Below are 13,977 nucleotides of genomic sequence, written 5' to 3'. Positions count from 1 at the left end.
CAATTACACATACAAGTGAATGGCCTAAAACATAGTTTGAAATTTTAATTTCATACTCTACCTTTCGAGTAAACTTTATTATCTTTTCGTGTTTATAATCCTGACGTGTCGTATCCTACTTTTTCAAGTAATAGACTTTGTATTATGTGTTGTATAGGTGTTTTGGGTGTATTTGTGTCGTGTTGTACATCCATGATTCTTAGGTTTCAATCTTTAATATTTACCGTAGAGGACAACCTGCACATTTTCGTTTTGGAAATATAAGGCCCCTCCCTACTTTCACCATTTATCCATTGATCACATTCAGCAGCATATGTTCTACTAAGAAGATGAAACAGCAAAATGATTTGAAACTCAATCATATTAAATTGTTTATAGAGAGGATCATAAGACAACAAAACAAAGCTAAATCATGTCCATTATCCTCTAAACATGGTTGATAAAACATGCAACTAACCGAAGAAAGTGTACATAGAAGTCGTAACCCAACATGGAGAGATAACTGTGCCATGATCACCATAGATTACCTTTGAATTTTACCACATTTATAACCAGTATATAGAGAAAAATTACTCTCCTTTTGGTTGCAGTTGTACTAGGTTGGAATCTGCAGTAAGATGAAATGGCTTCAACGGAGCTCCGGATAAAAGTTTCACACACTTGGTGCATCGTCCACTGCTTCATTGAACGAGGCAGCCAGGTACTCGGCGAGGCTAGGTTGAGAGCTTGAGCTGCTGAAAGGTTCTGAAACTCTTGCTTTTTTCATACGGGATCTTGAAATCCAAGATTCCGAAGAGTTGGCACGAGCGGTTGTCCTCCAAATACCAGGTTGCAAATCTTTCCAGGGATCGTCAAGCATGGATTCATTATAAAATGGAAAATGCTCGGGCCTGAGCGATTTGTTCGATGAAAAGTGACGACCATGATAACTGGAACCTCGTCCAGAGCCAAATCTTGAAGTAGGGGTCATATTGCCACAAAAACCATGGCTGCCTCGACCTGGGCTAGGACTGCCTTCATACCCTGAACTAGGGCTAGGAGTATGGTAATTAACCCTGTCTTGCATTGGATTGGTGTAAGAATTACCTCTTGGTCCAGGAACAATGCTGGGGGAGCTCATATCCCTTGGTGGATGGCTAGGGAAGTGGTTGACAAATGGGCTTCTGGGGGAGCTCATCCCCCTTGGAGGATGGCCAGGGAATTGGTTGACAAATGGGCTTCTCGGTCCGCTCCAGATACCAGGAGTTCCTCGATCCATAGGAAACGGCCTGGGAATCGCTGGGCCACCATGGCAACCAGATCCATTAAACCCTCGTGCATGAAACATTCTCTGGTCAGGTGAATGTTGATGGAATTGATGAGTTGGAGAGGGAGACATTTCAGGGTTTCTCAATCCTACAACACAATATTATATCTAGATTTGGAAGAGAAAAATGATCCCTAACTACAAAAAGCTAGAGAAAGAAACATACCCGTGACAAGGAATAAAAATAAAGCCAACAAGCATTAACAAAAATGATAACTGAACACCAGATGGGATCCTTCCCAATTCCATCAATAACATCACATAAGCTTTATGTATATATTAGCTAATAGGATAGATGTGAGTTAAACTGTGATATTAATACAATGACACAATTACTCGCAGTTTAGACATGATTATTGATACCCATGTTATTTATTATTTAAAAATAACAGCTTTCATGATCGCATCACATCAAACCAAAAGGGAGGTGTTAGCAATTACAAACAAAACAGTAGAATAGTTTTCATAAAAGAGAGTGATGTGCACGTGGCATTTATGTTAAATAGATAAATTTATTCACCTGAAGAAAGCTTGTGAAACAAACACAAGCACCTAATTTCTAAGCAATTTATTTTAAAGCGTATCCAATTGTAGATCTTTAATATTCTAGACATTTAGGATTCATGCTCCTCGAACAAATAAGAGAGAAATAATAGGCTGTTTAGGGAGGTGGAGAAATCCGTTGACTATGTTTGGGATCTCATTAGATTTAATACTTCTTTATGAGGCTCTGTTATGTTTGGGATCACATTAGATTTAATACTTCTTTATGGGACTTTGTTTCTAAAGCCTTTTGTAATTATCCGTTAGGTTTCATTCTTTTGGATTGGAGTCCGTTCCTGTAAGGGACTCCTCTCTGGGCTATTTTTTTGTAGGTCCCTTTTGTCCCTTTTGTATCTCTTTTCATTCTTCTCAATGAAAGTATCGTTTCTTATCAAAAAAAAAAACAAAAAAAAAAACAAATAAGAACTGTAAAAGGGAAACAGACTAACTTTTATCATTAATTTTCGTAAGTATATGTGTTTCTTTAGAATCCCTTCCAGACCAGCAGCTTTGATAAAGAAAGCAATGAAAGATTTTCTATGAGAAGGCCAAGGGTATGAATGGTGGGGCAAGCCACGTTATTGGTCCGGAGTTTGTTTCAACACTTCAAAGTAAGGAGTTCAGGTATTGAAAATCAAAGGCAGAAAAACTCTTCTTAACAAGGCCATGGAGAGTATCCATTGAAACAAATAGCAAGTAGTTTTTTTTTATTTCGAACAAGCTTGTGGAGTACAGTTACCAACGTCCCATTTGTTTGATGGGTTTTCCAAGAATAACTGATTTTTACCACAGTTGTAGAGAGGATACCAGAAGCTAGAATCTTGAGGAGCTCACCAAGGTGCAGGCTCTTTTTTCAAATCCAAAATGCAAAAGCAATTCCTCTTCCTAATAGCATCTCTACAACCATTTGTAAATCTAAAAGCCTTAAAAAGGTTAACACTTTAGCTCATAGTAAGTTACTGTGAGAAGATGTATTATCTGCAAAAGCAACACCAAGCAGCAACAAACTCCCACTCGCTCAAATGATAGTTCCCTCACCTCCCTTGAAATGTGTTAACATGGCAACATGTGATGCAAAATCACTGCAACTCAATGCAAGCCTTCATTGTCAATTAGTTTACTACCCAGGTCTGGTCCTTTCCATAAGGATCATTTAACTTACTTATCCATTTGCCTTCCAAGCCATATTAGAAGGAAGAGACTAGAGTTCTTCTGAAGTGTACAGTTAAAGTTTCTTCTTTTTTTTTTTTTTTTGGCTTCTTTGATAAGAAAGAAACCAGAGTCTTAAGTTGGAGCACCTTACACAAATGTTTTGTTTATTGGAAAGTTTTTCTTTTGGTAACAAGTTTCATATACCCGGCCCCTAGGTTGTTTTCTTTGAGATATGGATATATCATCTTTTATTTGACAATAATAATTATTTAAAGAAAAAAAAAAGCATGGCTTCAAGTTCTTAGGTTGGGTGAACTTTGCACATTAAGCCATATTTGACAACTCTATTCGCAATTGGACATCCTTTTTATATCAAGCATCCATCAACAAACAAGTAGCTCAATACCCCATTCTACGATCCTTTATGTATTCCCATTCCATGCATGATTTATTCAAGAAAAAACAAAATTACCTGCAAAATTTGATGGAACAAAAGTTGCTGGAGAATTATTGTGGTGAGAAGGAACATAATTATCTGACACGCCATGATTATCAAAGTTCCCTCTCTTCTTGGTAGCAGAAAATGCAGCCATAGGGTTTGTGTAATAGTCAAATCTTGGGGCGGTACATGGTTCTGATTGCTCTAACAAGGCTGCTGAGGACTCGACCAGTGGATTGGAAAGATGATTAGGCAGAGAAGTCTCGGCATAATTACCCACATTAGCCTGGGCAGCTTCCATTCGCATTGCTCTTAGCCTCTCCCTTCGTTTCTCAGATTCTTCCATTTAACCTAACAATGACAATTCTCAATCACCATGAAACATAAAGACTCCTTGTTGAACCGGAAACAAACTCTTAATCGATTAAGCGAAAAGAGACAATCAAGAAAACCTACAATAATCCCCAAACTCTTACAGAAAAGCATCCGGATTGTAATTAAATTGCAGAAGAAGTATAGTTACAGAAAGAATTAGAAAGGGAACTTACAGAGAAAGAGCAAAGAGGACTGGGTTTAAGAAAAGTAGTTGCTGAAGATGCGTGAAGATGCCGCCGATCGAGTTCTCGAGGACCGCCGCTCGTGGGTATCGGCGTGAGGCTGAGCTCGCTGGAGACCGTCCGCCGCTGCTGCCGCCGCCGTGGAGTTTGCTGCTCGCCGGAGGAAAAGGAGAAGGCGGGTGCGCGGTGATAGAAATCAAGAGAGGGAAGGGCACGAAGGGGGGAGGTCTACGGCTGAGAGGAAGATAAAATTTTATTTTTTTTTTGGTTAATTTTTCCTTCTTTTAAGTTTGAAGTTTAACCTTAAAAAAAAAAAAGAAAAAAAAGAAAAAAAGTAACCAGTAGGTAGATGGTATACATTATCATATGTATGTAATCTAATATTGATTATTATATAGATAGGTGTTTTAACCACTTGAACTATGCTCGGTTTGACGCTATTTATTTTATATTAATATTAATTAGATACCAAATATAAGGGATATAAACTATTTAAATTTATTAATTATATCATATTTTTAACTTTTTTTTACGTGTATGACCACATATACATTTTATACAATAACTTTATATTTCAAAATTTTTTTTGCACCATTGTTTCATATGAAAAAATAGTGGATATAATGGTATTATATCAACAAATATATATCATAGTTATATTAGTAGATATCATGGTTATATAAGAAGTATATCAATAGTAAATTAAAAGCATATTAAGTATATATCAAATATATATCAGTGTTATATTAGTGGTAAATCATATAATCATATAGGGCAAAATACATTTTTGGTCCCTGAGGTTTGAGGAAGGTGTCTATTTGGTGCCTGAAGTTTCAAAATGAACACTTTTGATCCCTGAAGTTTGAGATAGGTGTCTAATTGGTCACTGAAGTTTCAAAATAAACACTTTTGGTCCCTGAAGTTTGAGGTAAGTGTCTAATTGGTTACTGAAGTTTCAAAATGAACAATTTTGGTCCCTGAAGTTTGAGGTAGGTGTTTAAATGGTCACTGAATTTCAAAATGAGCACTTCTGATCCTTAAAGTTTAAAGTAGGTGTCAACTTGGTCCTGAAATTTTAAAATGAACACTTTTGGTCCTTGAAGTTTGAGAAATAGTTTTAAATAGTCTTTTTTTTTTACTATTAATTAAATAGTATTAAAATGACGTGACAAATTGCAATTAAATTGTTTATTGTCGTTGCATGTGTGACAAATTATATTAATTGAATCATATATGTGTGACAAATTATATTAATTAAATCATATATGTGTAGGTGATGGTGTTTTCTCCCTCATCTCCTCATCTTTTCCTCTTTCTTTTTCTTACCTTTTTCCGGCGACCACCACGTCTTTGCTGCCGTTGTCCGCCATTCATACCGGACATATATCATTTAATTAATATAATTTGTCAAAACCATGTTGATCATGTTTGACAAATTAAGAAATTGGTTTTAGGAAAGTTTAAAATCACTTAAAATTGAATTTTAAGGTATCAATTATAGATCTCGTTTTTCAAAATCACTAATTCTAGCGTCACTCCTAAACACTCACTCCTAAACACTCCCTAAATGAAAAATCCCTAATTCTAAAATGACTAATGAATCCTTGCCAAATGCATGCTTTAAATTAGACTCAAATAAATTTAATTCATTAAAGAAGAATAAGTGATATTAGAATAAGTCATTTTAAAAAAAGAGATTCAAGTATAAGTGATTTTAAATCACCCAATAAAAAAATCTTCAAACTTTTCTAAAATCACTTTTTTTTAATTTGGGAAAGTAATTTTGACCATTTTTGCACTTGTCAAAATTACTCCCGCACATATTCTGAATCAAGTGGAAAAGCTCAAAGTCAACCAATACCAAGCTTATACATACGGAATGTTGGCCTAAGATATCTTTTTACTTCTTAAAATTCAGAAGATTTCAATTTTAATTCTAAAAATTCCTGGGATGTACGTTGACTTTCAGAGGCTTTTTCATCACGATCGTCAATTCTACCTTCTCCGACAGATCAACGTCGTCTCCGTCGACGGCCTTCCACTCCAATCGCCAAACCAAATTCGCAACGAAATACTCCAAATGAAGGATCGCCAGCCCAAATCCTGGACACATTCTTCTCCCTGCTCCGAACGGCATCATCTTAATCCCCTTGCTCCCTGTTATGTCAAACGCCGCCGTTTCTTCTTCCCCGCCGCCGCCCATCCTCATGAACCTCTCCGGCTTGAACGCCATTGGATCTTCCCACACTTTTGGATCCAGACCCATCTCCCCCACCATGAAATTTACTGTCCCATTTTTGGGTATCACGTAATTTCCCAAATTCGTGTCTTCTTTCACTGCGTGTGGCAGCAGGAAATGCGCCGGTGGGTGTCTTCTCAACCCTTCTAAAACCACAGCTTTCAGATATGGAAGCTTCTCCAATTCTTCTTCCTTCACCTCCTCCTCTCCTTTTCCCATAACCCCTTCGATTTCTGCTTAAAGTTTGCGTTGGATTTCAGGGTATTTCACCAAATTCGCCATTATCCACTGCAACGCCGTGGCGGTGGTATCCGTGCCGCCGTTGAGGAACTCGGAGCATAAAGTTACCATTTCGGTATTTTTAAGATTTCTTTTCTCATCGGGGAGCTCCAAATCGAGCAGCGTATCCACATATGACACCACGAATTCTTCTTCTTCTTCTTTTTGTCCTCCAATTTGGGCGGCTCTGTTTCCTCTGTTTTGAAGGGCCTTCCTTCTTGCTTCGATGAGAGAAACTAGTACATTCTCTTGGTTCCTTCTGAGTTGGAGAAACGCCTCCTAGCGGTTTCGGAGCAAAATTCTGGTCAATTTCGGCCAGAAATTGAGAGCGTTGAAACGCCCAAGATTTGACTGCATAGCTCGCTCCACCTTTGTGATTTCACGGATCTGGGACTCTTCAAGCTAGTCTCCGAAGCACATCAACGCCAACAAACACAACATCGCGTACCGAAAATGGTCGATGGCAATGACGGGGATTCGGGACTGAAGGCGATTGAGGAGAATATCCAAAACCCACTTGCGAGGTCCACCGTAGGATGCGACCCGCGAAGGATGGAGGATTTGGGAAGTGAGATTGCGGCGGAGGAGGCGCCAGAGCGGGCCGTAGAAGGCGGAGCTGACGCTGTGCTGGTTGCTGGAGACGAAGTTGCTCATCGGCAGGGCCGTCGGCGAAGAGAGCGCCGTTTTGGACCATGGTGGCGTGGGCAATGGAATGATCGGCCATGAAGACGGAGGGGTGGAGGCCGCCGATGCGAAGGGTGAGGACGGGGCCGTATTTGGCGACGAAGCCGCGGAGCAGAGACTCCATTTGAAGGGGGGATGTGCGGAGCCATAGGAGATTAGTGAGCATAGGGAAGGAGAGAGGGCCTGGTGGGAGTTTTGTGGAGCTTCGGAAGTGACAAAAAATGGAGTTTAGAATGGAGCAGATGCAGAGGGAGATGAAGATGATGAACATGAACATGAACCAGGTGATCTCCATTTTGGATCCCTTGTGTTTTCTGGTTCAATCTTACCAAAAACTCTATATATCAGAGTCAAACTCATATAAATATGTCATCTACACGCAGCTCCACGTTTGTGTCTAATGGTTTCTAAAGTCTTCCTTCGGAGAAATTAAAAGAAATTAAAAAGTCTTTGTTTTTCTAATAGTGCTGTACTGCTAGGCTCTTGTAGGAGTATGGCATAATTTTTTAGGAGGCTTTTTGGCTGTTGATTTATGCTTATATTGACCGCTACAGTGATTGTTATAATTAAACTCACAGACTTTTTAATTATAAAAACTTTGTTCCTTTTGGTCACTCTACGTTAATCTGGAGTTGAATTAAATATTTTTTAAGGTTAAATGATTCAAAATGTCCATAAACTTTATAGTTCCAATTCTACCCTTATCATTTAAAAAATTTCATTTCTACATTGACCTTTAAAAAATTGATTCAAATAGGTCCCTACACCTCTAACATTGTTCATTTTTTGTCTACCTCTGCCCTCTATCTGTAATTTAGCAACTACATATTTTCAATCACTCTTTTAACAATAAAACTATCTAATGACAGATTTGAATCAATTTTAAAAGTCAACAATCTATTCTATGCATTCGGACTTTCAAATGGCTCCCAATCTATCATTACAACCTTAAACTTTACAATGAAAAGTTATGAGCAGAGAGCAGAGCAAAAACAAGCAATTTAAAACCTCGGATTTATGTTTGCTTTCAAAGGCTTTTCCATCACGACGGTGAACTCCAGTTTCTCCGACAAATCAACGCCGTCTCCCTCCACCGCCGTCCACTCAAACCGCCATATCAAATTCGCAACGAAATATTCCAAATGAAGAATCGCCAGACCAAACCCGGGGCAGATCCTCCTCCCTGCTCCAAACGGCATCATCTTTATTTCCTTATTCCCCGTTATGTCAAACGCCGCCGTTTCTTCTTCTCCGGCCACCTTCACGAACCTCTCCGGCTTGAACGCCATCGGATCTTCCCACACCTTCGGATCCAAACCCATCTCCGCCACCATGAAATTCACCGTCCCGTTTTTGGGTATCAGGTAATTTTCAAACACCGTATCTTCTTTCACTGCGTGTGGTAACAGAAAATGCGCCGGTGGGTGTCTTCGTAACGCTTCTAAAACCACGGCTTTCAGATATGGAAGCTTCCCCAGATCTTCTTCCTTCACCTCCTCCCCTCCATTTTCCATAACCCCTTCGATTTCCGCGAAAAGTTTGCGTTGGATTTCAGGGTATTTCACTAAATTCGCCATTATCCATTGCAGGGCGGTGGAGGTGGTATCGGTGCCGGCGTTGAGTAACTCGGAGGATATGGTCACGATTTCTTCATCTGTGAGCTTTCTCTTCTCGTCGGGGTGCTCCAAATCGAGAAGCGTATCCACATATGACACCACAAATTCGTCTTCAATTTGGGCTCTGTTTGCTCTGTTTTGCTTGGCCGTCCTTCTTGCTTCGATCAAAGGGATTAGGATTCTCTCCTGCTTCCTTCTGAGTTCCACAAACGCCTCCCAGCGCTTTGGGAGCAAAATCTTGGTCAATCTCGGCCAGAAATTGAGGATGCTGAAACGTCCAAGTTTCAACAGCATCTCTCGCTGCACGCTCTCAATTTCACGAATCTGATTTTCGTCAAGCTTATCTCCGAACGACATCAACACCAGCAAACAGAACATGGCGTACTGAAAATGGTCGATTACAGAGACGGGGGAAAATCCCGATTCAGAGTGAGAGAGAAGGCGATTGATGAGAATATCCAAAACCCACTTCCGAGCTAGGCCGTAGGACCGGACCCGCGAAGGATGGAGGATCTCGGAAGTGAGATTGCGGCGGAGGAGACGCCAGAGGGGGCCGTACGGCGCCGTGTTGATGTTGTGTCGGTTGCCGGAGATGATTCCGGTCAAGGGAGGGGTGGAGGGGCGGTCGGCGAAGAGGGCGCCGGATTGGACGAGGGCCCTGTGGGCGATGGAGCGGTCGGCGACGAAGATGGAGGTGCGGGAGCCGATGCGGAGGGTGACGATGGGGCCGTATTTGGCGGCGGAGCGGCGGAGGAGGGACTCCATTTGGAGAGGGGATCGGCGGAGCCATAGGAAATTGGTGATGATGGGGATTGAGGGAGGGCCTGGTGGGAGATTTGTGGAGCTTCGGAAATGGGAAAAAATGGATTTGAGCAAATAGCAGATGCAGAGGGAGACGGTGAAGATGAACCAGGAGATCTCCATTTTGTGGGATTGAAGGTTGAAGATTGAACTTCAATCTCAATATAAGCATAAAAAAAAAGTGGTATCTGTAATTTAATTATTGTATCGGTCAGCAACATGCTGCTTCTCCTCCAAGTTTACATTTTTTTAATGGTTTCTGAAGGCTTTTCATCTAAACTCTCAATTTCTGTGTAGTAGATCTGTCATATTGGACATTGTATAAAAATTTCACATATTGACTTTTGTGTCATATACGACTAAAAAATAATAATAAATAAATAAATTCTGTCGCTACATGGATTGCAATTTTAGAAAGAACAAAAAAATTTAGAGAGGAAAAAAAGAAAGTTTCAATGTGACAAACACTTTGAAACATATCAATTGAGAAGGGGAGTGCATGTCATCTCCTGGTTTCCACTGCTGTGGGATATCATTCATCACATGTTAATCTCATTTATGTTAAAGCACATTTAAGGTGTGTTCGGAATATATGATTTTAGCATGGTTAGAGAAATACTTTCACTAATGTTAAAATCACTGCAATGATAAAATAATATGTTTAACAATAACCGACATGAACTTAACTTAACGGTAATTGACACCTGTCTACGACCAAAAAATCATGACTTCGAATCCCCTCATCTCATTTATTGTAGTAAAAAATACATGTTTGACAATAATTGGAAGACAACTCCTCTAATTGAGAATTAAGAATCATACACAACTATTAAATCTTGGATGTATATGTGATGTTGAGTTTTTCCTGACCTTGTTTATGCTCAAAAGAAGATATTTTACTGATGTATTTCTAAAGTTTCTTGAGAGGGTCAAGAAATTGGTGCAACTAGATCGCATGAGATGTAGGATGATGTATTTCTAAAGTTTCTTGAGAGGGTCAAGAAATTGGTGCAACTAGATCGCATGAGATGTAGGAGAATGTTCGGAGCTACTAGATGCCATATTTCGAATTATTGTGTCTTAGTTATTAAGGTGCAACTTTTGAATATATTTTTAGTGATTACTTGGGACAATCTTATCATTTGCAGCCCTATTTAATAATTTTTCTAGTGGAAGAGAGAAAGGGAGAATGAGGGAAGAGAAAAAAAAAAGGGGAGAAAAAGTGAGAAGATAAAGAATAGTATATTAAAAAAAAAAAAAAAAAACCTTCCCCATTACCATCTCTCTTTGGAGCATATATAATATGGTAAACAGTGTTACAATTTTTATTGTATCTAAACTTTATATCAAAGATGTCTTCCATTAGAAAGAGAATTGTACACTATATTTTCGTATTTCTTCTGTTAAGATTCTTTATCTTAAAAAGAAGACCTTACCAGATTTATAATAGATCATAATTACTACTTTTACAATTGATTCTGACATGTAACCATATGAAACTATATCCTCCCACACTATTTATGGACCAAATACTAATCTATTTCATAGATGAAAATAAATGCTATGAGTGACGTATGTTTTTTTTATACTATGATAGTGTTACATTAATTATGTAGTAGCTTCCAAGATAGAGGTCTTTCTTCTCATCAATGTCGAGCTGAGCAAAAACAGACCATTTTAAAACCTCGAATTCAGGGCGGCTTTCAGAGGCTTTTCCATCACGACAGTGAACTCCACCTTCTCCGATAGATCAACATCGTCCCCGGCCACAGCCTTCCATTCAAATCTCCAAACCAAATTGGCAATGAAATATTCCAAATGAAGCATCGCCACACCCAATCCTGGACACATCCTTCTCCCTGCTCCGAACGGCATCATTTTTATCTCCTTGCTCCCTGTTATATCAAACGCTATTGTTTCTCCTTCGCCACCGCCGCCGCCATTCATGAACCTTTCTGGCTTGAATGCCATGGGATCTTCCCACACTTTTGGATCCCAACCCATCTGCGCCACCATGAAATTTACTGTTCCATTTTTCGGTATTGCATAATTTTCCAGTGTTGTGTCTTCTTTCACTGCGTGTGGCAGCACGAAATGCCCCGGTGGGTGTCTTCTCAATCCTTCTAAAACCACAGCTTTCAGATATGGAAGCTTCCCCAAATCTTCTTCCTTCACCTCCTCCTCTCCTTTTCCCATAACCCCTTCGATTTCTGCGAAAAGTTTGCGTTGGATTTCAGGGTATTTCACCAAATTCGCCATTATCCACTGCAACGCCGTGGAGGTGGTATCGGTGCCGGCGTTGAGGAATTCGGAGCATAAACTGACCATTTCGCCATCTGTTAGGTCTCTATTGCCCTCGTCGGTAAGCTTCAAATCGAGGAGCGTATCCACATATGACACCACGAATTTGTCTTCTTCTTTTTCAATTTGGGCTCTGTTTGCTCTGTTTTGCTTGGCCTTCCTCCTTGCTTCGATCAAAGGGATTAGGACATTCTCTTGGTTCCTTCTGAGTTGGAGAAACGCCTCCCAGCTGTTCCGGAGAAAAAGCTTGGTCAATTTTGGGAAGAAATCGAGGATCCTGAAACGCCCAAGTTGTAACAGTAGCGCTCGATTCACATTCTCAATTTCACGGATCTTGGTTTCCTCAAGCCTATTCCCAAAGCACATAAGCACAAGCAAACAAAACATGGCATATTGAAAATGGTGGACAACACAAACGGGGGTTCCCGATTCAGGGTGGGAGAGAAAGCGATTGAGGAGAATATCCAAGACCCACTTGCGAGCTCCACCGTAGGACGCGACCCGCGAAGGATGGAGGATTTGGGAGGTGAGATTGCGGCGGAGGAGGCGCCAGAGAGGGCCGTAGGAGGCGGAGCTGATGTTGTGCTGGTTGCTGGAGACGACGCTGCTCACAGGAAGGGCCGGTGGGCGGTCGGCGAAGAGAGAGGCGCTCTGGATGAGGGCGGCGTGGGCGATGTGGCGGTCGGCGATGAAGACGGAGGGGCGGGAGCCGATGCGGAGGGTGACGACGGGGCCGTATTTGGCGACGAAAGTGCGGAGGAGGGATTCGATTTGGAGAGGGGATCGGCGGAGCCATAGGAGAGTGGTGAGGATGGGGAATGAAGGAGGGCCTGGTGGGAGGTTGGTGGAGCTTCGGAAGTGGCCAAAAATGGCGGTGAGAAGATAGCAGATGCAGAGGGAGATGGCGACGTCGAAGAAGATGAAGAAGGTCGCCATTTTTTGTGTGTTTGAGATTGAAGATTGAAGATTGAATTAAACCATATCCATACGTATATATCTGAGTAAGCAATATGGAGCTCACACTTTTTCTATTTTGTCTGTTTCGCTGGAATGTTAAATATCTATTATTATAAATTATTGGTTAAATACTATGGATAATTGGCATTTCTCACTCTTTTTTAATTGAATTTTGATTTTTTAAGGCCTCTTAAAAAAAGTATATTATTGGTGATCTTTCCATTTTAATTTTGGACTCCTTCCAACTTTTTTGTGTCGTGAAATTATTAAAATATGGTCGTTTTTCAAATAAATAAATTCTCCACAACCTCGTTTACTTCAATTACAAATCTAATTCGGAAAAAAATTTCAACTTTCTTTATCAATTTTTTAATTTGAACAATCAATTAAAAAAATCTATAAAGGGATATAAATTACATAATCTCTAATGGTGGATTAAATATTTAATTAATATGAAAATCGAATTTGTCTAAAATATTTAATTAAATATTTTCAAAATGTTCGTTTTGGCTCATGAATTTTCAAAAAGTTCATTTTGGTCCTTGTACTTCTAAAATTTTTAGTCTTTTTTTTAACCCGACACTGCACTTAATATATTTCTTAAAATATAACAATTACTTTATTATAAATAGTTTATGTTACGTGTAGAATTTGTGTTAAAATTTTGCAAAAAGAAATTAATCATTTTTTAAAAATACAGAAACCCAAATAAACAAATTTGAAAGTATAAGAATCAAAATATTATTTTAAAATGAACAAAAGTTGAAGTATAGAAATCAAAGTGATATATCTACTAAAATGAACGAGACTAAAAGTATAGGAATCAAAATATTATTTTAACATAAATTATATAATATGAAAAATAATAATTCTATACCATTTATAATATACATACTAATTAATTAATTAATACTATTTTAAATTAAACTAAATATTTAGATCAAACAAAGTTGAATGTTGAAATCTACTAGACACCTATCCCAGAAGATTGAAAACATGAATTCCACTTTCTTTTTTATTGAATTTATTAAACACAACCTAAAAACACCTTTAGATTCCCATAAAATAAACTATTGTTAAAAATCTCTTTTTGAAGGTTTTTA

The 13,977-nt window shown here is 39.2% G+C and overlaps 1 protein-coding gene and 3 pseudogenes across 1 annotated transcript; all 4 read right to left on the bottom strand.

The window, feature by feature from the left end:
- Positions 1–343: 343 nt before the first annotated feature.
- Positions 344–4,260, bottom strand: SIC (hydroxyproline-rich glycoprotein family protein). Its single transcript, XM_088121228.1, has 3 exons — positions 3,989–4,260; positions 3,474–3,791; positions 344–1,395 (listed from the first exon to the last, which is right to left on the bottom strand). The coding sequence occupies exons 2-3, from the start codon at positions 3,784–3,786 to the stop codon at positions 653–655; spliced, it is 1,056 nt and encodes a 351-aa protein (XP_087977354.1). The 5' UTR covers positions 3,787–3,791; positions 3,989–4,260; the 3' UTR covers positions 344–652.
- Positions 4,261–5,763: 1,503 nt separating this feature from the next.
- On the bottom strand, positions 5,764–7,893 carry LOC111017244 (cytochrome P450 89A2 pseudogene; annotated as a pseudogene).
- A 219-nt stretch (positions 7,894–8,112) lies between these two features.
- On the bottom strand, positions 8,113–9,933 carry LOC111017161 (cytochrome P450 89A2 pseudogene; annotated as a pseudogene).
- Positions 9,934–10,876: 943 nt separating this feature from the next.
- LOC111017160 (cytochrome P450 89A2 pseudogene) lies at positions 10,877–12,923 on the bottom strand (annotated as a pseudogene).
- Positions 12,924–13,977: the final 1,054 nt, after the last annotated feature.

The sequence above is a fragment of the Momordica charantia genome (assembly GCF_013281855.1).
Source record: "Momordica charantia cultivar OHB3-1 chromosome 2 unlocalized genomic scaffold, Mcharantia_2.0 BLBB01000002.1, whole genome shotgun sequence".
In the NCBI taxonomy this organism is placed as follows: Eukaryota; Viridiplantae; Streptophyta; class Magnoliopsida; order Cucurbitales; family Cucurbitaceae; genus Momordica; species Momordica charantia.
The sequence above is the reverse complement of the archived record's forward strand: the minus strand, read 5'-3'. Positions and strand labels throughout refer to the sequence as shown.

Bases quoted from the DNA above. Each gene is read 5' to 3' on its own strand.
- SIC (XM_088121228.1), bottom strand. From the start codon at position 3,786: ATGGAAGAATCTGAGAAACGAAGGGAGAGGCTAAGAGCAATGCGAATG. The intron at 1,396-3,473 runs GTAATTTTGTTT...ATTGTGTTGTAG, and splicing joins TGTTCCATCAAATTTTGCAG to GATTGAGAAACCCTGAAATG.